This window comes from Venustampulla echinocandica (genome assembly GCF_003357145.1).
Source record: "Venustampulla echinocandica strain BP 5553 chromosome Unknown scaffold_5, whole genome shotgun sequence".
In the NCBI taxonomy this organism is placed as follows: Eukaryota; Fungi; Ascomycota; class Leotiomycetes; order Helotiales; family Pleuroascaceae; genus Venustampulla; species Venustampulla echinocandica.
In genome coordinates, this window is record NW_022474210.1 from 917,270 (window position 1) to 944,175 (window position 26,906).

The following is a 26,906-nucleotide window of genomic DNA, read 5'->3' on the forward strand; positions in this document are numbered from 1 at the left end:
TTAATGTGATAAGATATGAATGAAATGGCTCCTAAATATATTAGTATATACCTTAGTTGGGGGTCGTTGGCTCAAGGACTTCACTTTTGCACATTTTTTTCATTTAGGAGGTAATAACCGTTTGAATATCTAGCACATTGGAGCGCTCTACCAGCTATGCCTTTAGTCTTAGGTTTGCCATGCTTCCTTCATTCAAGAGTCCTCTATCTGTCAAGACTCACGGAGCTTGGTAACGGCAGGGTGGCTTTTCGGTTGCCTTAGAATCTGCCACCTACATTGTACCGCCATTACAAGCGAGGATGCAATAGGCGAGAAAAAAGAATAACAACTATCGCGAAGGCAGTGAAAAAATGAGGCACAAATATAATATATTACTATATCTTTAGGAGGAGAGGCAAAAGAGTTCAGCCCGTTGTCGGTTGCCTACATCTCTTGTCGATTTTGTCGTTTTGTCGCTTTTGCCTGATCGATCCTCTCCAGAAGATAATTTGACCTGAACCACTTAGCCAAGTAGCCGCCTGTTGTCTTCCTTAATACCAAATCGCTTATTTTAATCTATATACCTCAGGGCAGGGCAGAGCGAGGAAAGGAGTCAGCCACATGACTAGCCTTTCACAAATTCTGTTATATAAAACTCTAGTCGAGCCTATGTTAATTATAATACTAGATGACTTGATTGAGCTGCATTCTCAGAATCAAATAATGACTTATCGTATGACTATTATAAGACAATAACTATATTAGTTAGCCAGATGATGAGGAGTACTTCGAAAACAGCCAAAGCAAAACATGATTCATAGCCTCAGTAGAGCTAGAGGCAATTGCCAAAATTCACCTTGATGACATCCGCATTCTTGCAGTCATCGGTAAGTAACGCATCTCATCTAGCTTCTGGACTCGCTCCCCTTTCCAACAACAACAGCACCAGCTCACCGCTCAAACAAGTCCCACACGCACCTAGACACCTTCAGTAACAGCCAGCTTCAACCCGTCCAATCCTCAACATCAACACTAAACTTACCAACCCACATCCGCCTCTCCAAAACTCCTCGTCCCTTCAAGATCCCATCAAAATGAAGCTCGTCAATCTCGTCGCTCTGCTTGCCAGCACCTCTGCCATTGCAGTAGCTCACCCAGCTACCCAAGACAACACTTTCGTCGATCAAGCACCTGTAAATGACGGCATCCTTGGCCGTGCGCTCTTCAATCTTTATGAGCGCTTGGTCAACAAGCTTCCGGGTAAGAATCTCACTTCCGACTCCTATTTCACTTTTAGTCACCTTCATTTAGCATCCAACACCGTTCAACCAAGCCCCAGACAATTACCCCCTTTCCCTCTTATATCACTGCCTTACTAATAGCATGGCAGCGATACTCCCTGATACCATTGACATCGCTCCCTTGAATGCCCGTGGAGAAGCAGGCTGCATCCCCCTGGGTCATGGAGCATTCTGCAGCCCCAACCTGCCTCCCAACTAAGGGTAGCTCGGGTCAAGTTACTGTTTCCGCGGCCGCTTTTCTCGGCTCGTTAGCAGTAACTACTCTTGTGCTCCGGGGCCTTAGCATCCATCTCTATTGCACGTTGATATCAGAGGGGCAGATGGTTGACATGGGAACCTCGGTGAAGGCCCGTTAGTCACGATCCTACTACAATCAAAACAGTCACTCAAATCTCCAAATTCATTTTCTGATGTGCTGGAATGTGCCTGTAATGTCTCTTATGTAAATCCCTGTAAGCTGCCCACAAATCAAACACAAAGCAGTACTCGAAAAGTATAACTTCTGCATAGACACTTCAGTTTGCCAAGCCCTTGGAATCGCAACTCACAGACCGGAGCCTAACACCCTTCAAAAGCAAACAAAACCATAAAGGTGATTTAACTCAACGCTCAATTATTTGCTATGGAAAGGGATATACATAACAAGCTCTTATACGCAGTGTGCCTGCGGAGTTGACGCCCGCTTGCTATGCCTAAAGAACAACTCCCACCCTTCCCAACTCATCGTACAACCTAGTCCAACTCGCCACCTCATGCGCGGCAAGTCCAAGTTCTATTAGCCGCCTTTGTCGTCTTGAACCAATACCCAACGTTACCGCCAACCTATAGAGCTGAAGAAGATACAGAAAGAAGAAGAAGTAATAGTATAAATAAAGGATAAGAGGCCCCGATCGTCTCTTCATGACCTGGACATCAGTCAATTGAAGCACTATACATTACACGGTCATTATTGTTTGACCCTCCCATTTCGAAGTAAATAACCCGTCTCAATCTAGCTCTATAGGTTTCTTTTCCGAGCCTTCAGGGCTCGGAGGGCTAACGACCGTCGTGGGAGTGGGTAGCTTCTCTTTTTCGTCGTCATTCGGCGCATCTGCTGTCTGCGCCTCGGTGTCTTCTTCCTGAAGGGCATCCTCTTCATCAGGGTGTTCGGATAGCGTAGACGCTTTCTCTCGTCGTCTTCGCCGAGCTTTTCTTTCCTCGTCGGCGTTTTCCCTTCTTCTCGCTCGCCGTACACTATCGCGTCGTTCGTTGTTCTCTGCATCATCAGTTCCATCCGTGCCCCGCATGCCTTGCAGGAGTAACGCAGCGCGTTCAGCCACATCATCTTCAGTGGCTTCTTTTACAAGGTCTGGGCTAATAGGGCCTTCACTTAAAGAGTCCGGACTCTTTAATGAATCTTCAATTGCTGGTATCTCATCCAGATCAGGGATCTTCTGGCCCGAAGCCACACGAACCTGGTGACGATTCTGCAGCCGCGCTCTTCTCCTTCGGTCTCTTTGGTCTCGTGCTTGCGGAGCAGCAGCTCTCAATTTCTCAAGGAGCGAATCCATGGCTCCAGTAGAGATTGGTGAATTAGGCGCGCTACTGTCAGACGATCCATTGACCTTCAATTGCGCATTCTTTCGCTTCATCGAAATCTCATTGCGCTTTCGAGTCTCCTCAAATTGGATGTTCTTTTCCCTTGACTTCTTCCATTCCGTTACGAAAATAGCCAACTTTGAGAAGAAGTCTCTTCGGGCATTTTCATCGGTGGGATCTTCACCGTAAAAGACCATTATGTCGTCATACGTCCTTATCATCTCTTCTAGATATAATTGCATCTGCTCAGCCTTTCGTCGGGCGTCCTTCATTGACCGCTGAACCACTTGACTAACACGGTCTTGAGGATGGAATTTCTTTGGATCACTCAAATTGCCAGAGTCGAGTGACATTTGCACATTCTTAATGTTGTCAATGTACCGCTTTGCGTCCTGCTGTAGCTGCTCGACGTTGAGTTTCTGAGCGGTGACAACGCCCATGATATCGTCAGTGAACCCTTCCCATTCAGGATATTGTGTTCGAACAATTCGCTCCACAAGATCTGCAAAGGTTGACTCATTCTTGTCGTCTTTAACCATTCCAAGTCGTGCAAGAGAACTTAATTTGAAACCGCTAGCTTGTTTGTTTGAGTCGTTCATATAGTTGCCAATGTCAAGGATCAGGCCCAGAACATTCATAAGAGATACAGAGTCCCGTAGCGACTCCGACACACTGACAACTTGTTTTATCTTCTGAGACACTTCGTCGTATTCAGGCTCGAATGTCCTTGTCAATGCAAGGGCTCGCATCCTCGATTTCCAGTAGTGGTGGAGTTCGTAAGAAGTCTGAAGGTAAATTTGATCTTCTCGAGTGAGCTCTGAGGGATCTTGCTCCCGGTCTTCGTTGTTAGCATTTGGCCCAGTCCAATCCCTACTATATGGTGCCATGAGCTTAGTGGAATTTTCGGGTACAATACACATGTCCTCCTTTTGCAAGAAATCCATCACAACCGAGTTGTCCAAAACCTCCTTGTCGCAATGAATGATCATCTGAACAACTTTTTCTACGGAATAGGACGAGAATTTTGAAAGAGAAATTTCTGAGCAAAGTCAATAATCGGTAATCAAATTTGATGTGGGGAATACTTACGGAACGTCCTCATGAGATCACTTGAGATGATTTGCTTCTTATCAGTTTTCTTACCAGAAGCCTTTCCAATTCGTTTGATTTCCTTAGCCATGAACAGTTTCTCAACTTCGTCCAGAACACCCTTTCGCGTTAATTCGGCATATTTCTCTTCCTTCTCTGCTGGAGTTGGAGCATGTGCTGCCCAATGGGTAGTCATAGGAGTGTCAACCTTCTCCCAATGGAGCGCTTTGAGTTTCTTCTTCGGCCTAGCGACTGGTAACCCAATACTTGGGGCAGCATTGTATGCAGGTTGTTGAGCCAAAAAGTTGCCTGCCATCTTGCCAGGCATAGGAGGGGGTGGTGGAGGTCCAGGGGCTAAGGGAGTGCCTGGCATTGGTGGGGGAGGAGGTGGAGGTGGTGGGCCTGTAAATCCTGGAGCTTGCCCTGGCATGGGAGGTGGCGGTGGAGGAGGTGGTGGAGGCGGTCCTGTAAATCCTGGAGTTTGTCCTGGCATGGGAGGAGGTGGGGGAGGTGGTGGTGGTGGTGGCCCATTGAATCCCTCGGCCTTGGGTGCCCCTTCATCATTAGGTGTCTTTGGTAAGTCCGACTCCAGGCTTGGATGAGAGGGGCCGGTTGTGACACCATCCCCTTCCTCGTCGTCGCTAGCATCATAACGTTTGATTTTGGAACTCATCTCATCCAGATATCCGGGGGCCGCCTTTGGTCGCTTCATCTCGATGATACGAGGCCTCTCGAAAACAGTAGCTTCTTCATCGTCCTCTTCTTCGGCGAGGATTTCCTGGGAATTGACAGGTTTTCTAGGTATCCTAGTTTGTCTGGCAACGCTACCAAGCATGCTATTCGTGAAATCCCTAGGAGGTGTGGCACGGTCTTCAGAGCCATCGCCATCCATTTCCTCGCGAAGGGCGCGCAATCGATCTGAAGGACCTGCAGCATCTCCCCACACTCTTCCTTCGAGTTTATATTGGGTCTTCTGCCTTTCGATTTGCATTTCAAGGCGGTCCATGAGTTTCTCCCGATCGAGGATTCCGTTCATCTGAGAAGGATCGCTTTCTCCTAGGCCAGCGGCTCCGCCCTTGGCAGCGTTCGAAGCAGCCACATCTTGGGCATCACGGAGCATAAGATAAAGCTCTCTGGTTTCAAGCTCGTTACGTTGGGCCTCCTTAGCGCGGACACTCTGCATGTTTTCGACCTCGCCCTTCAAGGCTTCTATTTGCCTTCGTTGGAGCTCAATTATTTGTGCTTGTTCCTCCATTTGCTTTTGTAATTTGGCGACCATACCTTCAGCACCGAGCTCAACCTGGGACTTCATTTCATCCCGCTCGGCCATTGCCGAGTCGGCAAGCTGGCGGGCTTCCAAAGCTTCATCAAGAGCTTGCCGTGCTTCTGAATCTGTGTGGAGCTTATCAAGCAAGCTTTGAACGGTAAAATTAAGGCTTTGCTTCAAGTCCATGTCCGGCAACCGCCTGTCCATGGCAACATAGCTAAGCATCGAGTCCACCAGCTGGAACAAGCGCAGCCGCTCTTCTCCGTCATTTTCTCGGATGAGCAATAGATGTTGCAATGCAGACACAAAATAGTCTTGTGTTCTGCTACCCTGGACCTTCTGCATGATAGCGTCGACAATCTGAACGGGGTCATTGAGATCTTTAACCTCGCCCTCTATGCTATCCTTCATGCTACTGTTCTCGCGGTCCAGGAGATCCTCATAATCGATCGCCTCGTTGGTCCGGAATCGTTCAATTTGCTTGTCTATAACATCATATTGGAAGCCCTCCATCTTCGTCAATATCCGTTTGATGCCGCATCCTGTGAATTGTGCCCGGATATGGACCCGAAGCTGTAGGTCCCGCTCCGGAGCATCGACGATCATATTGATCAAGAACAGTGTGGCAACAGCATATTCCATGAGAAGATTCTCCATCCCAATACCACCACTTCGAAGTTCTTCGCTAGCACCCACAAGACTACCCATCTTGCCTCGCCCATCAACTGTAACCTCGACCACCCGCATCCATGCGTCGAAACGGCTATTTTCTCCCTGCTGATTTTTGACATAATCCATAGCCTGGACAACTTTAAGATGCCCCTGGCCATCCGCCCAATGACACAGGAATGTCAAAACCTCGCTGACAAGCTTCCTTGTGGTCAAGCGTGGAGATATTAAGGACGTTGCCAACGCAACAATAACTGGTTGATGGGCCAATGCATCGTCTGCTCCAAATTTGTTGTTCATAAGAGCCTTTAAGCATTTTACAATATCATACTCTCGGTCGAGATCCTTATCACTCGTTGATCCATCGGCGGGCGCTGGGCCTTGGGCTTGCCGGCGATTAATCTTCCCAAGCACATTGGTGAGAGCTACCTGCCCTTGACACTCTACAAATGTCTTCACCCACCCAATAGGCTGTGTCCGTAAACTTACTGCCAAACTCTGTAATTGCTTCGCAGTAATGCTGTTATCCATCACCTTTCTGACGAACCATTCCGGTGTGCCTTCTTCCTCTGCATTGAGAAGCATTTCCATAGCATTGCCATACTGTCCTGTTTGTCTGGCCGTCGTTCGGCGCTTTTGCTCGCCTTGCCACTCCGTCAATCGGTCTTGGTGTACCAGCGTCCATTTTTTTGCAGCAGGATATGCCATCATTTGCCGCCGCGCTTGATCCGGCAAGTTGTGCCATCCTCGTTTCTGCATCAAAGCCAGAAACATCTCCTCTATTACTCTATCATCCGTGGGTTTATTGAGGCCATCCGGACCAACAGACGTCGACGAACCGTTGTAATAAGGAAGCTTCGTGAGACGATGGGATTCGCGGTGGGATGCTTGTGATGGTGATAAAGAGCTACTCGCAGCGGAAGTGGGCATAACTGTCCTCGATGAACCTCCGGAGGAGAAGACGCTCGAGCGCTCGGTACTCGAATCTACGCTAGATTGATCGAAAGAACTTCGCCCGTACGCAGAGGATTGGTTCGTAGAAATGGAATCGTATCTTGGATTGTACATTGCACTCGCCCCACTCGCCCTGCCTGGGCCCCATTGCTGCAACTGTGTCGCGCGATTTCCGGTAGATGACATAGTGACGTTTGTAGCCCCCGGTGGAGGACGGGGGCCCGATATATGAGAGTTTGTAGGTGTGGCAGCGTCGAAAGTTGGATATTGATGGAAATCTCCCGCTACCTTATTTAGATGATGTGGCAGAGGCTCCTTCCGGGCAGGCATATGGTCGCTCCTTGGTAAGTAATCCACCGGTATTGGAGACCTGCCGTCCGCTGCGACACTGTCATATGGGATGGATGTCATTACCCCCGCCATCATATTCAATCCTCTGTGGTCCGCGCCAGGCGAATCAGGCCGGTCCAACGATGCGATAGATGATCCTCGTGTGTGTCGCGACGTCCGGGATCCAACAGAGCCTGCCTTGTCGAGGTCTCCTCCCAGATATTTCCCGTCGTCGCTGACATTTCTCTTGTCCTTCTTGCTGCTCCTGGAAAAGAAAGATTTGCCGCCAGAAGACTGTCTGGATGACTTGTCCGCCGCTGACATGATCGACACCCGGTTTAATCAGGCGCTACAATCACAGTTATGCGATTGTTGTGGCTCCCTACTCCGGCAAAAACGTCTAGATCCAGCCTCAAACCGATTCCTCGTGCTCGTAAATGTCTCAGGCCCAAGTATATCACACCATGCCTCCTTTCAGCGGGGGAAAGTGTCTGCGATCCGCGGGAAGTTCGATGTGGTTGTGTCCAGAATCGCGCTGTCTAGGAGGGTTCAAGTTGGTTAGCATGAATCGCTGGATCCTGCGACGCTTGAGGCATCATCAGGATAAAGAGTCCATCAACAGTCCCTGGGGCTGTTGACAGTCGGCGCGCAAACTACAGTAAATGCTCGCTCACCTGGAAACGCCACGCAAGGCTTCAATTCGAATTGCGAGCCCGCTCCTTGTTCGATAGCAAATGTAAAGTTCTAGAGAATTGTAAGAATCGGTCGTGCTATCGGCGGCCCGGCTTTTGCCCTTGTCGGGATAGTAGTTTGTTTCTGCTTATGATCGAGGGCTGAAACAGTTCGTTCCTAAGCGTCAAACTCTCTGCAGCGCCGGCCGTGTGGTTCCTTGGATAAGGGTTCTGGAACGTAGGAGGAGGATGACGATAGCGGTGGCATCAGCGAATGTCGGATCATAAAACAGCAAACAAAGTAAACAGCGAAAAGAGTGTTTCTATGGCAGTCAACGCCAGAACAAGACTCCAGACGATGGATACTTGAATGCGCGGTTATTTTAGGGGTTGTCGTTGGTGTGTACTCAAGTGGTCCGCGGTTGGAGGAGTTGGGGCGGACAAGGTTCTCCTTAAACACCCCATTCGTCAAATACGCAGGAGGGAATGCCCCTGTAGTCGTCCCAGTGACATCTCTCATCACTCCAGCCTGAGTACATCTACATACAATACACCACCAGCACCAACAACAGCGCCAGTAATCGACTCTCATGAAGAACTCCACGTCATATTGAAATAATCATCTTTATCGTGCCTATTAATAATCCACTGCCGCACGCTATCCAGCAGAGCTTGGGTCTACAACAAGACCTGCGGCCACGTCTTTGTCTCCGGATGAATCCCGCCGCGTGGTCTGCCCTCACAAGACGCACCGAACCAGACGTTTATATTCCTCATCCAGCTCCAAACGCTGAAGTAAAGGACGAAGAAGACGTGTCTAAAATGGGGTCTTTCTTCTCGCTACTAAAGGTACAGTGATACCTGCAACCCTATCCATTAACTTCCTATGTAGCTGACATGCCATAGACCTTGATTGTTCCTGCGATCATCTCTCTCATCCTTTATCTCGTAATATCCTATGTCATTGTCCCGACATGGAAAAGATATCGCAATAGATATAGCAACTACCTGCCACTAGACACGATATCAACTCGAACTACGTCGTTGCGTCAACGAGTGCAAGGAGCGGCTGTCCGCTTACTGGTTCCATCCGCGTGGGCAGCCCGATGGGGAGATAATCGCTATACGGCCAGCGCACAAGATGGCTCAGGAAGCGACTTCGACGATGATGAGGGGGAAGAACTATACGATGTGGACGACAACCGCAGAGAGGCGTTGTCTCTGGATGCACGGCGAGGGGGGTATACCGAAGGGAGGCGGTTAAGCAGGGACTTAGAGGAAGGCTTCAAGGACGATAGCGATGACGAGGATGGAATATCGGATGACGAGCAGCACTGAAGTGCCTCGCTCTGAAATATGAAGCGAATATCATGATGCGCTTCATTTGGTCGACAATCCTTGTGTGGGAGCGATGCTCAACCTCGCCCATCTGCATTCCAGCCCTCGATGCCAAGGTGTAGAGACACTCCGGTACTCGACGGTACTCGAGTACAGCCATTCGCCCTCCAACGTTCAAGCCCAGCGTGAAGATGCCCATCTCTTCCCTTGGTAGTGCCCCAAGTGGTCAATATCGCGATCCGCACGCCCCTCACTTGCATCGCTTCCAACACCGGCGGCAAATGTATTCTCCATTCCCCTTAATTCCACCAGCTTTCTATTTTCCATCTGCAGCCCTGGCAACAACCATATCCATTTTTCCAGGCCGTACTCGGGGTTCGCATGGCTTCATAGACGGCCACAAACTCGATGATCACGCCCCATGACAGCAAGATGGTGACATCCTCAGTCTAGCCATGTGCAAATAGGAATTAGGAGTTGCACTGCAAGTAGTTCATCGCTTATAGTGGATGATGTCTGTCTGCTGTAGGGGAGGTAATATGCTTCAATGTAAGGCAGAGGTCGTATTTTGATACGCCAGCTAAACTAAAGCGTTCGTTTGATCATTGGTGGGTTATTTCTTGGTCGGCTGATATCTGCTGTCAGACACAAAACCATATTTGGGCTTAAGACTGACCAGGACGGAAAGCAAGATGAGGATGAAAGCCAGGCGCAGGGGAAATTGGACCATCGGTCGGGAATACAGACTCAGGGAACTCATCAGCACCCTCTCATTCTACATAACCAGGCAACATAGACGACCCACCCTTCAAATTACTTCGTGGTTACGTACCCAATTGTCACTTTTAGATATCTCCCGATAGATGTATGCGAATACCTAGATTTGGTTTATATAACGAAAAAGAAGACAAGTTTGAAAGAGGCATGTCAGCTACCTTATTGCACAATTACTCCGATCTTTTACCAGTTATGTACCTCTATAGCCTCCCCACTGTATCTTGGGTTATTATTTTAGATCATATCGGGCATCGTGTTCTCCGACTCCTGGTGATTCTCTCCATTTGGTTGATGATTTAACAGGCTCAATTTCATTGACGCGGCCAGCGCGATGTATCTTCAACATTTTACTTGTCTCCGGCGATGCATGGCCATCGCCAATGCGTGGCCGACAGCTTATTATTAAAATGCTGGCATTAGAGATCTCTTATTCTGTAAACTTAGTGGTTGAGCCAGGATTTCCAGCTGAGATCGGCAGCCAAGATGACTGAAGCTTTCGTACGAGGTGTGAGCGTCGCCAAGACTTCGTGCTGTTCAGCACCGGCACAGCCCCGACTAGGCTTATTCCTTCACCTATGTAGTTGGTAGGGTAAGTACTTATATTTAATTCTTGCTAGTAGGGTTGCGCAATGAACTAAGTGAAGTCCAGGGCTCTTGTTGGCTATATACCCCTTGGACCTTGCGTACTCCTTGAACGCATTGCTCTCATGAGAGTTGAATTGTGCCGATCTACTGTCATTATCTGCCTAGCAGCATTTCTAAGAGTCTATATGGTGTTCGTACGCTGCTGCATAAGTATAGTAACCACGTAATATTTCTGATCCTAGATCAGCAGACAAAGTATATTCTCGCCTAGCCTTCGACGTTATTCGAAATGAATTTGTTCATATTTATCTGGGCTCTGGCGCTGGCCCTTACAGCGCAAGCTCAGCTCAACATATGGACTGCCAAGCATGGTATGACATCTGACCAGTACGAGACCGCATCCAAAGATCTCGTCTCGCAAGGTTATCGGCTCAATTACATCAGTGGTTACACTATCAACAATACTGCTAGCTATGCAGCGATCTGGGAAAAGAAAGCCTCTACTGCATGGGTTGCCAATCATTCCATGACCTCAGCCCAATATCAAGAGAGGTATAATACATATACCTCCCAAGGATATCGACCTGTGCTCGTCAACGGATATACCGTCAATGGCATCGACTATTACGCCGCCATTTTTGATAAATCTTCGTCCGGCCCTTGGATTGAGGGACATGGCATGACAGACTCAGTCTATCAGACCAATATCGATTCCTATGCTAAGAAAGGCTACCGTGTAATACATGTTAGCGGCTATTGTGTCGGAAACGAAGTAAGATATGCGGCAATATGGCTGAAGACAGAGAACGCATGCTGCTCAGTTACGTACCATGGGATGACTTCCGCAGATTACGGGGAGGAATTTGACCGCTTAAATAAGTCTGGTTATAGACTCACGCTTGTCAATGGCTACCAAGTGGACGGTATCGACTACTATGCTGCTATATGGGAACGCAAGACCGGTCCTGTTCCCTATGCGAAACATGGCATGACCTCAGCGCAGTATCAAGACGAGCTTGATAATAGCTACTACCAAGGATATATGCTGAAAGTCATAAGTGGATATGATCAAGGTCAGAGCGATCGTTACGCAGCCATCTGGGAGAATGGGCCCATAAGCTCCACAGCTCTAGCAACCATCGACAATGACATCAACGCCTACATCAAGAAATATGATATTCCCGGCTTCTCCCTCGCTATTACCAAAGACGACCGGCTTGTCATCGCAAAAGGATATGGCCTCGCTGATAATGCCACCAATGTGATTGTTACGCCCAACTCCCTATTCCGCATCATGAGCATCTCCAAATCCCTCACTACAACGGCGATCATGAAACTCATCCAAGACGGCCACTTCAGCATAACCGATAAAGTCTTTGGCTTGGACTCCGTCCTCGGCACCAAATACGGCAGCACTATCGTCAATGGAGCAAAGCAATACAAACCTAACGTAACGTCAATCACAGTCCAGCAACTCCTTGAGCACCAAAGTGGCTTTGGCGCCAATGCCGACCCAGAGGTACTGCTACAGACCAAAACACCAGCTGAAGCTGTTACTGCGATTCTTGACACCATCCCATTACTCAACCCACCCAATACCGCCGCCGTCTACAGTAATTTTGGCTATCTAGTACTAGGACGCATCATCGCCGATGTCTCCGGCCAGGAATATGAGACTTACGTCAAGAACAATATCCTTACTCCCAGCGGGGTAACCCGTATGCAGCTGGCCGACAACTCTGGGCCCATTGCAAATGAGGTGACATACTACCCACTCGGCGCCAGCTCTGCGTTCCGCGTCCGCGAATTCGACTCCTTCGGTGGCTGGGTCGGCACTCCCATCGATCTGTGCAAATTCTCTACCCGGGTTGACCAGCTTCCTGGTCGGCCGGATACGATTTTGAATCCGGCCAGTGAGAAAAAGATGTTTGAGCCTAGCTCTCTCGACCCAGGATATGCGAAGGGCTGGATTGTAAACATGCCAGGTAGAGGACATAATGGGGCGTTCATTGGCACGGGAAGTTTCTTTATGCAGAGGACTGACGGCATGGGCTTTGCCCTCATAATGAATACTAATGCAGTCGGGGATGAGTATTCGGGTGTGATCAGGGGGATAGTTGATAAGGCCATTAGTAAGGTTAAGGCTTGGCCAGAGTGGGATCTGTTTTAAGATATAGAAAAGAATGTATTGGTATTAGCGTTTCGTCTTTGTAAAATTAAACTATACCCCTATGGACCACCTGTGTATTCTTTCCGTGGCTTATTTTCCCTGTAGAGCCCAGCTGCCAAGCGTGACTCCTTTCACTCCGGACCTTACTTGCCTACCATCAGCACTAGATTCACAATGGATAGATGCATTACGCACATGTCAAGCCGGCATATAGCTCATAGAAGGCTTAAGCCCCCACTATTTCCATATAGGTCTGAAGACGGCTTTCAATGCCATTTTATAACCACTAAACCCTCTTCACAGCACCTATGCTTATCTTAGCCCATAGCCCGAGTTGCCTTTCTCTGCCATCTTATAGTCGGAGTGTCCATTATAACTTATCTAAGAGATTCGCTGCATATGACTTAAGCCGGAGAGCCGTTTCTTTAAATGTGTAACCTGTAAGCTGTGGTAGTAAATCGCCGGTTCAGAGGCTCCGTCTCTATTGACTCGGTCGAAGTTGTATAAGCGCACTTGGGGCCTCCATTCTAGGCAGCGTAGAACACGCTCTCTAATTCGGTGTGTTACTTCTGGAAAGGTAGACTTAACTAATATATTATCCAAACGTTGCGACCATACGTAGTTGACACAATGGAACAATAGAAACCTTAGATGTGGACCGTCGAAAATAAAATATGCTTACTCAATGATAAGGTAACTACAGTTTCAGAAGCCAGGATTCACTGTCTTCCTCTTCGGGCTAAGCTTTCCACACTGTATGTAGCCTTTTCGATTCCTGGAGAGCTTACCCCGCCAGAGAGCTCTCAATACATCCGCCTCTTCTCTCCTCCTTGCTCGCCCCATTCCTTGTCCTCCGGTATATAGCATTCAACCTGAATGGTCTGGGCTGCTTCTTTTCCCAAGTCTGCTTTGCAAACCTCGAAACAAGAAGAGCAGTATAGCAACTCCAGCTAGATATACCAAAAGCTCGAAAGCAAGAAGGAGCAACGACCACCGGAACAGGTTGACCGTTTCCATACCAAGACTACACACCTAGGTAGCTCTGAAAGCAGATTGCATGCTTCTTCCTAAGTGTTTCGCTAGGGGGAAAAAGAAGGGTGTGAAGAGGGGGATCGCCAAGCATGGGTCTTCAAGGACAATCGCAAGAAAAACAGACTCTAGGGTAACTTTTCAAATTCAAAATTTCTTTCTGACACAGTACAAAAAATTCTTTAGTATAGTCCTCTCATCGATTAAGACGGCGGTGAACAGCAATAGGACGGCAATCCAGTCTCTGGTCACAATAGCTGACCGCCTATGCGAATTCTATTTCGCGTCCTGCCTCCTCGCGATCCCATTCTCATCCCACAACAACAACAACAATATCCTACTTGGCCGAATTGCCCGCACAACCACAGTCAACAACATCTGTTGACTCTATCTCCTGTCTATAGATACAGGACGTATCCTGTAAGTTACCCCTTTGCTTATTTGCGTCCCAATTGCCACCCACGCCCTGTTTCCAAGGCGAGGCCTCCAAGGCGAGGTCGGCAATCGTGAGGTTCGATCTGTTCGATCTGTTCAATCAGGTCGATCTGTTCGACCCACTGCATGTTGCGAAAGCATCACAGCTACCACCACACTTGTGTATCCATAGCCATGTTGCTATAGCCATTGAGAACACTGGTGTCGCCTGAAAAATGGCGACGATCGTGAAGTGGCTCTGGCCAGCATTGCCGGAGCAAACCCCCACTACCATGCTTCAAGCATGAGGTGTCAAGATACATAGTATCACAAGTCAGTGCTTGTTTGGGCTACCACTTGTCCCCTTTGAACATGTTCACTTTCGCGTTGTCTACTTGCCAGGAAACGCGCGAAACGTGACGGTCACAATTCATCCACCGCCGCCGCCGCGCCGGACCCCTTTTCATACTCCAACAGCACATCAGCAAGCGAAACGTGACGGTCACAATTCATCCACCACCGCCGCCGCGCCGGACCCCTTCTCATACTCCAACAGCACATCAGCAAGCGCGCCGTCATGTATTCCTCTTATTGCCACTGCCTATTTTATTGACAAAGGGCTCATTTACAATCGTTATTGATTCAAAGCTAATAAAGAATAGAAAAACCAAAACACAAGCATTCAAGAATTCAAGCATCAAGAGCTTGGAGTCCCACTGGGTTTGCACTGCCATGGCATACTCTGCTAGCTCTAGCAACAATAAATCATGGGGTCTTACCGTACCTGGAAGACCACCAACTCCTTCTGAAGGAGTAGCTCAGGTAAACTTCTTCTGAGCGCTATAAAGATGTGTGCTAACCCTGGAATTGCAGCAATATTCGCGTTTCGGACCGCGTGAAGGCCAGAAACTAACCACCTTCCCCAATGGTACATGCTTAGAATATGGACCTGATGTAAGCCAAAAAGAAACTTGCCTCAGACTGAGCTAATTAGTAAAATAGGACCCGATTGACGAATTTAATCCGAGCAAGCATCCATTTGCCAACCAGGTTGCACAAGTCGATGGGGCAATTAAAGATATCAGAGCTGTTCGCGACAGATACCAGCAACGTCGGAGAACCCAGCATGACATTACTACGAGTGGCCAAAGCAGTGATGCAGGTAGTGAAAGCACTTCTGTCGAAGAAGATCCATTCGATAACTTCCGTGCAATTCCTGCCAAGGAATCAGAAGTGCAGAGTATCAGTCTCGACTCGGGAGTTTACCAGCAGGTGCCCTCCAGATTTGGAACAGTCACCGATATGGCGTCTGTCTACTCTCATCCAAACAAATCAGATGTTCTAGGATTTGGCCACCCAGTACTCGCTGGCCCACGGTCTGGAAATGCTGGAAAGAGCGACGCGACACAGGCGGCCCCATCGCTTCCTCGCCAGGTGGGTGATGATATGGCAACATATGAAGGTGGAGAAGGCCAGTCTCACAGAGGGAGACGTCGACGGCCACGCAAATCTATTCCTATGTGTGATGGCAATGATGACTCAGATGATGAGAATGATGAGAATGGTGATGCTAGAAACGCCGGTCCTCCCAATCAGCCAAATGGGTATATCCAGCGACGTCCGGTGCCGAGAAACGTTGGCTATCACAATAGCTCAAGCCATGGAAACCCTGGCCTTGCCAACCACGCCAATACACTTCGTCCAATCTCGAGGAACAATGACTATCGCAATAGCTCAAACCAAGGAAACTCTGGCTTTGGAAACCAGACCAACAGGCTACGCCCGCAAGTCCCAGTACATAGCAACGTCGGTTATCACAATCACTCGAACAATGGCAACATTGGCTCTATGAATCAACCCAATGCGATTCGCCCAGTTTCGAGGAACGTTGGCTATCACAGCAGCTCCAATTATGGAAACCCTGGCCCTGCGAACCAGCCCAATGCCTTTCGCCCACAAGGCCAAATGCCTAGCAACGTTGGCTATCACCATGATTTGAACAGTTTCAATGCCGGCCCTATCAACCAATTCAATGTGCGCCCAATGCCTAGCAACGTTGGCTATCACAATGATTTGAACAATTTCAATGCCGGACCTACCAACCAATTCAATGTGCGCCCGGTGCCTAGCAACATTAACTATCACGATATGAACAATATCAACACCGGCCCTGACAGCCAATTTAATGGGCTTCTCCCGTTGCCTAACAACATTGGCTATCACGATAGTGCAAACTTTTTCAACATCGGCCCTGTCAACCAGCCTCACGCGCTTCGGCCCATGCCTAGCATCCCTGGCTATTACAATAATGCGAACAATTTCAACGCTGGCCCTGCGAACCAACCTAATGGATTTTTCCCGATGCCTAGCAACGTGGGCTATCACAACAATTCAAACAATCGTACCATGGGCTCTACCAATCAGCCGACTGACTATCGTCCGGAGCCTGGAGATATTGGGTATTCCAATTACATGAGAAATAACAATACCAATCGCGGCTACGAGCAAAATGATCCTTGCCCAGTTGCTAATGGCATTGGCTTTCGCAGTAAGATGAACCCTCATACCGCACGTCAGCAACAGCAACAGCAGACCATGAACCAATCACGGGGGGGGGAAATCAAGAACTTGCACACACAAGCTATTGACCGTGCTAGCCTTCCTCATCCATTGCGATCTAACCCTGTGAATAACTTTACTCGAGGAGCGCCGGTGGTTGAAGATCCCGTTGACAGACCACCTTCATTGCCAGACCTTACAACTGCACTTGAAAGACTTGACGCTGGGGAAACCGAAGAAAGCCGAGCATATTTCAGCCGTGTGGTCGATTTCTATTGTTCATCTTCCTTCGAAGGCTGGAACGGCGAACCAAGCACCAGAGGCAGCGGTGACACGGGACGCTTGACTGAGAGGGTAGCCCCAGCTTCTACAGAGCAGGTAGCGGAGGCAGTCGCAGCTGAGGCTTTATTAGACCTTCAGCGTGGTGTCGAGAACTTGCCCAGTTCGGAGCACTACCCTGACGGCCGAAACAATGAGTCTAGTGCCAGCGAGGAGGCGTTACCCAGTCCCGGAGACGAGTCGCTTAGTGAACAAGCAAATCAAATGCCATATTGGTACACTGAACCCCGCTCGGATGTGCCATCGAGTCTTCCATCGGCAGAAGACCACCCGCAATTGACCACGAGTCCTGATTCGCCAGAAGACGAGTCAAGCCCGGCAACACCTACCGATCAGCCAGCTGAATATAATTTTGGCGAGGTCGATAGCCTGGGTTATGCGGAATATGTCGAATATGCCACGCCTTGGAACCAGGAACTCACGCCCAGAGCCACCCAAGACAGCTTGACAGATGGACATTTCGGTGAAGCAACGCCCCAAACACCCGAACCCGCCCAACAGCCAGGAGAAGAAGGTATACTTCCAGATGGCCGTGAAGATCCGGGAGACTTTCAGGGCCCAGACAGCTTTTCAACAGAGACGGTTGAAGAATATTATGGAGGTCCACGAGGCGCTCAAATCCAAGGAACCGCTTCAGATCCAGGAGGGTTTTGGGGTCCAGATGGCGTTCTAAGAGAGATAACCCCTGAGGACTATGGAGTTCCACGAGGCACTCTAGCCCCAGTTCGTTTTGCAAATCTAGAGGGTCGTACTGTTGTAGGAGGACCAGCAATGGCAAACCCTGGCATGATCAATGGTCAGAATGTGGGGATGGCCAACTTTCGGCGAGCGATGCAGCATCCACCACCAAGATACAACTTACCAACACAAGGAAACTGGGCCGGTCCATCTAATCTAGGCATCCTCAATTACCAGCCAACTATGCCACACAACAGTGGGATGGTCCTCTACCCGCCATACCCCGTTCCACTAGTCTACAGCCAACCTCAGCTGCCCTTTCAACCTCAGCAGCACCTTCAACCTCAGCGGCACCTTCAACCTCAGCAGCCCATTCAACCTCAGCAGCCTCTTCGTCAGTTCGGACATGAATTGATTCATCCAGGCGCCCCCCTTGGTGAGGGAGCTCAGCAAAATAGGTCAAGAGGTGGTGTAGTTCTACGTGACCCAATTGGCCCCGTACGGCGTGTAGTTCTCCGGTCGCCCATTGATTTCAATACTACTTGCCGGTATCCGCGCAACATGAACGTGCCGTTCCAGAGAATTGGCAGTCATCCGCAGAATGATATGGGTTTTCAGGCTGGTAGAGGCGAAAGACGTCCCAGTGCCTTGACATCATGGACTACTCGAACTGGCCCTTTCCATGGCAACAACGTCATGGATCCTAGAAACACCATTTTCGGAGAGGAACCTGGTTTTGTCAGTCTGCCACCTTCGCCAACAGTGCAGAGTGGTCATTCAGCTCGTGGCAGAGGACGACGTCTGTTTGAGCGAAGCCGTGGATCAACACCCGGTGCCAATTCCAGTCGTCTAGTTGCTGCTCCTTCAACACCTGAACAGCGCCGAGCATCAGGCTCTGGCTCTCCTCATCAGTGGCGATAAAGCGACAGTGCCTCACTGGCCATAGGAGATCGCACCTCGGTTCTTTATCCTATTAAATGGTCAGCGATTGTACCGAAATCATGCGTATCAGCGCTATGAGAAAGGAAACAATTCATCAGTGAGGGGGATTTGTAATTTCGAATGAGGGGAAATTCAGTTCGGAAACGGAAACGGATTGATCCAAATTCAACTTGCCTATAACTTCAACACACTTGCCACAACACGTTGCTCTTGCTATTTGCTATTTGCTTTTTTGCTTTTTGCTTTTTGCTTTTTGCTTTTTCCGAGAGGCTCCAAAACCAAGCACAACAAGGATCAACAACATGTACTCAGGTTGATATCTTTCTCACTTGGTTGACAATTCCGCTTTCTTGCTTGAAGTTTGCAGCAATGCACACGAAAGATAAGGTTGCTATAACTAGCCCACACACCGAGCTTGTACATAGCGCCCCCTAATAGAGCTCACCAATTCAATTCCCGAGGTCCTTTGCATCGTGATTCGAATAAGTAAGGTTGAAGCTGATGATCGCAATGGAGCGAGGTCAAAACAAAATCCGGTTAACTCTCTCGAGCCCCTGTCAAGGTTCGTAGCGTCTCGCTAATCGTGCGATAAGACAAGGAGGGCAAGTTAATCGCGTCTTCCCATATCAAATTCAACGCGTCCCCCGCTTCCTCTCAAAATGCGATTCAAGACGTCAGTTCGGAATATTCAAACTTTCTCAAGTAAGAAGATATATATTGATTGCTATGCTTTGTCTAATAGATCCTCCCAGAGCTCACAGCTTCCCTCTCCTCCCTGGGGAAAGTAGCGTGGCTTCGACTAGACGATGATACCGTGCGCTTCACCATCATCCCAGAAACGGGGACCCAAGTATGGGCGTACGTACGACCCCATCTACTTCCATAACTACCTGCTAATAGGGAATCTATAAACAGCTCCCTATCCATAGACTCCATCTTCGAAGACTACACCATCCAATCCGCCGCGCCCAACAACACAATCAACCTCGAGCTCCCCCTCCCACCCCTCCATCGCGCGCTGAAGTCCGCTATAAATGCATCATCCGCCTCCATCCGCCTTACCAAGAAAGACGGCATGCCAATCCTCTCCCTAACCATCATCACAAACACAGTTAGCAGCGGGAATAGCGCCCACGGGTTCCTAAACGCCGCAGCGGGGAATCAAGACCCCTTCGGCGAGAACGGGGCTTTCAGGGAAGAATCCCTGGATGCAGGGAGGGAGAGAGAAGCTGTCGTCACGCAGGATATCCCCGTCCGGGTCCTGACTGCGGATAGCGTAGAGGGGATTCACGAGCCACGGGTTAGAGAGCCGGATGCGCATATCATCCTTCCGTCGCTCATACAGCTCAAAGCTATTTCTGATCGCTTCACCAAGCTCGCCATGAGTACTACAACGGCCGCCAAGGCCGGATCAGGGAATTCCAGTGTCCCGAAGTTGGAATTGGCGGGCAATATGCATGGCAGTCTGAAACTTAGTATTTCTACAGATGCCCTAAATATCGAGAGTGTATGGACTGGCCTGACGAATCCGGAGCTGGATCCGGGACAAGTCGCGGATGGGGAGGAAGGGCTAGAGGACCATCCTAGCACGAAGTTGAGGGCTAGGGGCCCGGATGCTTGGGCTAAAGTTAGGATTGATGGGAGGGATTGGGGGAGGGTTTTGAGCGTGGGGAGGCTTGGGGGCAGGGTTATTGCTTGTGAGTAGTCCTTCGGGCGGGCTGATCTGATAAAAACTAATATCGTTTGCGTGGATACAGGTTTTGCGGACGAACATGCGTTGATCCTATATGTTTATCTGGCGAACTATGAGGATGGCGCGGATGAATCGGTTCTGACTGTAAGTATCTCCTGGTTATACTCTATCATTATGGAATGTTGCTAATATTTTGTATTTAGTATTATATCTCCTCGTTCAGTGCCTAATCGCGGAAGGCTTGTTGTATTGCTATCTTATTTAGCGCTGGCGTTCGGGGGATAATACCATACTAAATTTATGTTTTGTTATAGCATCCAACCACATACACCAAAAAGAAATTAAAAAGTAATCTCCTTATTTCAAAATTCACATAACAAATCAGAAGCACACGCCGTAGGTACCTTACGCAACATATCCTTCACAAAATCTATACAAAGTTCAGCTCAAAAGTTTTCATTAAAATTTCATCTAAACCACAGCAAACATAAATTACAATAAAATATAAAGCAAAATCATATCTCATGCCTCCGCCCTCAAAATAGAAAATTGCAAATAATAAAAAAAAGGCGCAGATAGGTATATAAGGCGTTTGTCCCTCGCCCCTTCAATTCATAAAATACATTCCAGCCATTCCCGAGATGCCCCTCAGGGACAAAAAAAACTCCGTTTCTTGTTTCAAATCAGTCCAGTTGGTGGTGGGTTCGAACGCCGAAGAAATGCATGTGCAAGCCCGCTGCTGCTACCTCGTTTTAATCAATATCTTGTTGACGTAGGGAGGAGACGGATATAGTGATGTGATTGATGACAACGCCGGTCAACTACAGATCGTAAAATCTCATCTAATAATGGGCGGGGATCCAAATTATGTAATCGCTCGTATGTGGTGGTGGTGGGAGTTGGTCGAAAGAGGGAGCCGGGTTCTCAGAGGAAACCGCCTTCGCCGCCGAATACACCGACGCTGCCTCTCCATCCGCATCTCTTGTCCATGCTGCTTCTGTCGGCAGTGCTTCCCATCACGGAACCTCGAAATCGGTCCTCGCTCTCAAAGCCATACTCGCTGCTTGTTCTCCTACTGCCGTCTCTTCCCGAGGAGGAGCTAGCGTTCGTTTGCACGAGTAGGAGACTACTCGTCGAGCTTAATCGTTTCGTGAACTCCTGGAAACTTAGCCTCTTCGCACTAGTGCTGCTTCGCCTCTTCTCCTTATCGTCCGAGGGGCTTGCTTTAAGGTTGCTGCAGTCCTTCAAAGTCGGTACTGCCGCTGTGGAAAGGGAGCGGGGTGGGAGGGCCATGGAGCTTGGGCGACTAGTTCTGTTTCGTGAGGAGGTCGTGCCGGTGCGAGGCCGTAAACCGCTGTTAGCGGAGGGTCCATCGTGGAATGCCGACATAGCTTGGGGATTGAGAAATGGTATTGGACTGCGCGGGGTTGGTGGTGATTTGGGTCGTGAAGAGGTCGCAGGTGGGGCTCTGCCTGCTATGTAATCGAGCGCTCTTTGGGCTGGAGTCTGTATAGCGATATTATGGTCTGACATTTCAAGGCCATCATCATCGTCGTCATCCTCATTGTCTGTGTCGGGGTCGGATATTTCTAGTGTTTCGTCTAAATCCCACCCTTGATTTTTGTTTGATCCACGTAGATTTTCAACTGCCCTTTGCTTCTTCCGCTCATCCACCTCTTTCATAAGTGCCTCAAAGCGCGCTATGCTGCTAATCTTCTCATCTTCCTTATCTGTCGCTCTGTCACTGCCCGGTATATACCTCATCTGAAACGCTCTATCCAGGATAGTTTCACGCGGTACCGGAGACGTGGACGCAACCTGTCCCATTGGCATAACAGCAGAAGCAATGCTGTTACTACCCCTCGTATGCGAAGAGAGAGCTGAGGATCGCCCCTGCGCTGATGTCCAACCTTCGATAAATTGGGTATCGTATGCGGTGGAGGCAGGGGATGGAAGATCTGGAGGTAGGGTAGGCGAATAATTTTGGGAATGGGACGTGAACCCCATCGGAGGGTGTAACGAGCTTGCTTGGGATGAAAGGTCTGATCGTCGCGATCGGAGACTAGGAGATGGGGAGATCAGTCGTGTCGGCCTGTCTCTGTCTCTCGGCGACTGTGGATATGTATTCGTTGCTTGGCTCGACGGTCCACGTTGAAAATCCGATCGTCCACTAGATTCTAGGGTGGTTTTCGAATCTCTTGAGCCGAATGGGTTCGAAAACATGTTGAATAACGGGCTTGCGGGCGTGAGGGGGCTATCTTCGGGAGTCTCCGAGGTGAGTTTCGGTCCTATACAGCTCTGCCAGTTATATATACTGTGACGCTCACTTTCAACCGTTCGAAAAATGAGGGCATTTGCCCACGGGTCTTTGGACGACGCCAGTCCTGGGGTTCTACTCGACCTTCGCTTTCGTTGTTTGTCGGACGCCGATCCGGGCTTCATTTCAAGCACCAGCGTCGGCTGTGTAGGGCCTTGCTTGCGATGCTGTAATGTTCGCACCTCGCAGGATTTGAAGGCAGAGAGAGGATGCTGTGAGATAAATTCCCAATCGCCCTGCATCGATAAGCGTGTGTTTCCAGCGGCGTCCAAGGGGTAACCCACCTTTGCTTTGTAGACCGAGATGTATAATTGTCGTTCCTGTCCGTCCGGCTCCGACTGTGCAACGTCGACCAGACTCGGTTTCGAGGATGGCGACTTAAGGGCGCCTTTCCGCGCAGTCGAGGAGCGTCTCGAGCTCTCGGAAAGAATATTTGTTTGGGTTTTTAAATGCGCCCCAGTCCCGAGAACAACATATCGAGGCTACAGAAATCAGATATTAGTACGGCATCCGCAAAGCAATGTTGATGGACACCAACCTTCCACACAGCCCTCCCGATAATGGTGCTCCGCTCCGGCGGCGCCGACAGCATTCCTTCCATCAGTATCATCTTGCTGTGATATTATTGTTCTTGGGGACAATTGCTGGGGTTGCGGTCGGAAGATTCGGTCGGCAAGAAAGGTCGAACGCAGGCGATCAACAAAAGAAGAATGATTAAAACATAATAAGGTTGAAGAATCCGTAGACGTCCAACCACTGCCAGGAAGTGGTCCTTTTCTTTTCGCCGAACTCGACACCAGGAATCGCAATGCAATCTGCGATCTTCTCGCCGATCGGTCGTTTGCGACTGCAAACGGGAGGTGAGATGGCTCAGCACGGGGTCGGGTAGCAGCCGTACCGTACTCTGGACTAATAACTAACGTCTCCGCTGCCAATTCCTCGCCACAGCGGTCCGATGCCGATGTCTTGATCAACGTGTGGCGTTTTCTTTTCTTTTCCTCCTGTCCTGCTTGGTTGCTTGAGCCTGCAACATGTGCTGCCAGCGAAGGCACACGGCGACTGGGCGGCGGAAGTCTTGGACGAGTGGTTGTCGGGGCTTACAGCCACGGGGGGCGATTGATGTATGGAATGTTCGACGGGTGGAATGTCGCACTGAGGGTATCTAGCGGTGGTTCAGCCAACAGGAAGACTCCGAGGAGCAGCTGTGAACGTGTGCATATGCGTGTGGAGGGCTGGTATATGGTATATGGTGTATGGTGTTTGGTGTCTGGAGTCTGGAGTCTGCGGCAGAGTGCAGAGTGCAGATGACTGCAGATGACTGCAGACGAACAAGGCGCCGGGAGTCGGGGAGTTCGGAAGGAAGAGGGAGTTGTTTTGCAGTACCTAGTAGTAGGCAGTAGGTAGCTATTGGTATGTATGCAATGCACCTATCGTGAGTGAGGAGGGGAGTGTTTATGTACGGTTGCTAGTACAAAGTAGTACCGGCCGGTACTACGCAGGCACAGTAGTATATGCAGTTGATATTATATACTTCGTAAGGTACATGTATGCAGGCGATGCTAGTGGAGGAAGAAAGCAGGACGGGGGCTTGCTGGGGGGACTGAGAGTTCAAGATCTCCAGATATGTGAAGCACTAGAGCGTAATGCACCAGTGATGTACAAAGCCCGTGGACTTTCATGGGCTAATGGGTGAGTTATCAGGCCATGATAAACCTTCTTTGATACTTCATACCTCTCGCCGCTTCTCGTTCCTTTGTGCCGGTCGGTTGTACAAAATCATGACGACTGAGTGCTTCCACTCCTAGTATCCCACTGCTAGTACTTAGTACGTAGCACTCCTCTCTCGATTGCTTCAACATCCCTACAATTCCCATGTAACTTTCATTTCGTACTGGTACCTGCGCCGTTTCCCGAGTCAGGCATCGCTTCGTTCCCTTGCTGTCTCGCTTTCCCTTGTCTCAGATCCCCAAAATATCACCAACTCTACCTCTTGCAAAGTTGCCGCGGACGGATGGCCTCGGGGCGCTATTGGCCTTAGTACCGGTACTTCCCAGTGGTCCCCTCCTCAACATCGACAGAGTTGAAGAGACATCGGGACCAGCTTCTTTGATCTTGTCTTGCTCCGTTTTGCTATTTCATATATAGTTCTTAGATACCCCTCTCTCTCTCTCCAGCTTTACACGCCCCTTGTTGCACCCTGCATCTGAGATCATCTCAAGTGTCCTGCTTGTCGATGCTCTGCACTGCATCAAAGACAATATGCCCGCTAGGCGGCGCCCCTGAACTTGGCTTCTCACCCGCCCCTCTATTTGATACGCAGGGCGTACAGGAGTGCTGTACAGATCTGGCTGTCTCCACTGAGTCCACTCGTCTAGTCGTCTAAAGTTCCTTATCGCGGAGAAGTCAAGTTGTTCAGCTGTTCATGGGAATCGAATACATACGGAGATCCTGTATAGAGTGCATACCTCATCCATCGATCCCTCCCCACTCCCTGGTGGCCTACTCTACGGAGCATAGGAGAGTTCCTAGATCGGCTGCCAGACATCACCCAGAGGCTTAGAGCTACCTAGCTGCTGCAAGATAGAGTACACAGACCAGAGGCATACAGAGGACAGTGGGATGCGGAGAGTGTCCCATAAAGTGCCACTACTACTGCTGTCTGTTCTGCTTCAGGCTCAAGCTCCAGGCACATCGCTTCGCAAGGCGCTGCTGAATGGTGCGAACCTTTATGCGCTTTATCCGCCGGCCCCTATGGATCCTATCACTTGATACCACCAAAGTTTATAAACTGCATCACACCGCGTTGAATACAATGCATGGCCTCCCTTTGAATCGTGGTAGCAGAATTCTGCATTACTTGTATTGCATTGCGTTTAGCCGGCCCTGCCGCATCACCTTGTTCGCCGCCTGTCGCCCACTGCCGAATACTCCCTCATCTGCGAAATACCACCGGATATCGCGACGACTGCCTACAACTTTGCAAATCTCCCATATTACAACGTATTAGTCGCAGCCTGCTGCTTCCTTTCCGCAACCCGATGCCGTCTGTGCGGTCGTAGTGCTGTATGTACTGCACGCTGTGCAGCCTCGGTTCACCGTCCGATGTTTCGAGCGTGGCATGCTGGCGGACAGGCACCAGGGAAAGGGAAGGGCACTATCGATACGAAGTAGGTGATGATGATTTGATTTGATTTGATTATACTATGGCTATTATTATTAGATGAAAAGAAGGGACCAGTACTTCGTACCGCTTGGAACAATCGCTTTCCGCGGCCCGCGCCATGCAATGCCATGCTCTGCCATGCCATTTCATCGACGCTTTGGGGACTGGGAGGCCTGAACGCAGATACTCGAGGAGATCACCTCGGCCCACCTTCCAGGCTCCGTGCTATAATTATTCGGGGGGGGGACAAGTCCAAAATCACTGCTACTGCTTCAGTACGGTCGGGGTACTTGGTCGCAGACAGACCACTGCAATCCTTCACCTGTCGTGCGCAACAACACTTGGGGAGAAGTCGTACAGGAACCACATTCCAAGTTCCGCGCGTTGTTTTTCCCACTTGCACTTCGGATGCAGGATGCAGAACATTTCCTTTTCCCCTGCCCAGCCAAAACCACGCCGGGTCTTTCTGTTTTTCGGGGTCGTGTGGATTCCTCCGCACTTCTCATTATTGCTTTCCTCGTACACACCTCACACCTGACTACCTATGAGCCCTCACCGCACCCGCAAAAGGAACTTCCACCGCCCAAAGCGCCACTCCGCCATCAAACGGTTGTCGGGGACGGTGTTGCGGGGGGCATCAAATCAGCTTCTCCCATCCCCCCATTATTGTTTGGCCTTGTAAATGCCTGCAAGCATCAACCGCGGCCGGTACTATTGACAAGGCCGCCTTAATTGGCGTGCTCCAGGGTGCTGTCCAACCCGCCGAGGCCCCTGTGTTGCCACGTTTTAGTGTTCTTTGCTGCTGCGTGTTGATGGCGCTGGGCGCTTTCCCACGCGGAGTCGGCGAAGAGCGAAGTGACACGGAGGCTGGGATCTGGAAAGGGAACGCTTTGACCTGACTTTTCTGGAGTTCTATTATTGATGAGGAAGCCAGAGGGCAACACTGCTCGTGCCCTATTACCGCGCATCTCCATAAGGGCAAACATACGAGAAAATTAGAGGTGTTTGGTTCGGAAGTTGGCAGAAGCTGAGTCAATGTTTTCGATAAATTAGGGGGGGGGTCT

General features: G+C 49.6%; 7 protein-coding genes across 7 annotated transcripts; 5 read left to right on the forward strand and 2 right to left on the reverse strand.

Moving 5' to 3' along the window:
* Positions 1-1,073: 1,073 nt before the first annotated feature.
* On the forward strand, positions 1,074-1,479 carry BP5553_07223 (uncharacterized protein; the record flags this gene model as incomplete). The annotated part of the gene is made up of 2 exons (XM_032015846.1): positions 1,074-1,239; positions 1,370-1,479. 2 exons carry the CDS (start codon positions 1,074-1,076, stop codon positions 1,477-1,479), a joined length of 276 nt encoding a protein of 91 aa, XP_031868115.1.
* A 787-nt stretch (positions 1,480-2,266) lies between these two features.
* On the reverse strand, positions 2,267-7,491 carry BP5553_07224 (Cytokinesis protein sepA; the record flags this gene model as incomplete). Its single annotated transcript, XM_032015847.1, has 2 exons — positions 2,267-3,897; positions 3,948-7,491. 2 exons carry the CDS (start codon positions 7,489-7,491, stop codon positions 2,267-2,269), a joined length of 5,175 nt encoding a protein of 1,724 aa, XP_031868116.1.
* A 1,061-nt stretch (positions 7,492-8,552) lies between these two features.
* BP5553_07225 (Uncharacterized protein) lies at positions 8,553-9,176 on the forward strand (the record flags this gene model as incomplete). Its single annotated transcript, XM_032015848.1, has 2 exons — positions 8,553-8,687; positions 8,745-9,176. The coding sequence occupies 2 exons, from the start codon at positions 8,553-8,555 to the stop codon at positions 9,174-9,176; spliced, it is 567 nt and encodes a 188-aa protein (XP_031868117.1).
* A 1,651-nt stretch (positions 9,177-10,827) lies between these two features.
* BP5553_07226 (uncharacterized protein) lies at positions 10,828-12,708 on the forward strand (the record flags this gene model as incomplete). The annotated part of the gene is made up of 1 exon (XM_032015849.1): positions 10,828-12,708. The coding sequence occupies one exon, from the start codon at positions 10,828-10,830 to the stop codon at positions 12,706-12,708; it is 1,881 nt and encodes a 626-aa protein (XP_031868118.1).
* A 2,175-nt stretch (positions 12,709-14,883) lies between these two features.
* On the forward strand, positions 14,884-18,648 carry BP5553_07227 (uncharacterized protein; the record flags this gene model as incomplete). Its single annotated transcript, XM_032015850.1, has 3 exons — positions 14,884-14,973; positions 15,025-15,105; positions 15,154-18,648. 3 exons carry the CDS (start codon positions 14,884-14,886, stop codon positions 18,646-18,648), a joined length of 3,666 nt encoding a protein of 1,221 aa, XP_031868119.1.
* Positions 18,649-19,328: 680 nt separating this feature from the next.
* BP5553_07228 (Cell cycle checkpoint protein-like protein) lies at positions 19,329-20,592 on the forward strand (the record flags this gene model as incomplete). The annotated part of the gene is made up of 5 exons (XM_032015851.1): positions 19,329-19,371; positions 19,422-19,527; positions 19,585-20,366; positions 20,427-20,506; positions 20,566-20,592. 5 exons carry the CDS (start codon positions 19,329-19,331, stop codon positions 20,590-20,592), a joined length of 1,038 nt encoding a protein of 345 aa, XP_031868120.1.
* Positions 20,593-21,286: 694 nt separating this feature from the next.
* Positions 21,287-23,289, reverse strand: BP5553_07229 (Uncharacterized protein; the record flags this gene model as incomplete). The annotated part of the gene is made up of 2 exons (XM_032015852.1): positions 21,287-23,161; positions 23,218-23,289. 2 exons carry the CDS (start codon positions 23,287-23,289, stop codon positions 21,287-21,289), a joined length of 1,947 nt encoding a protein of 648 aa, XP_031868121.1.
* Between the last annotated feature and the right edge of the window lie 3,617 nt (positions 23,290-26,906).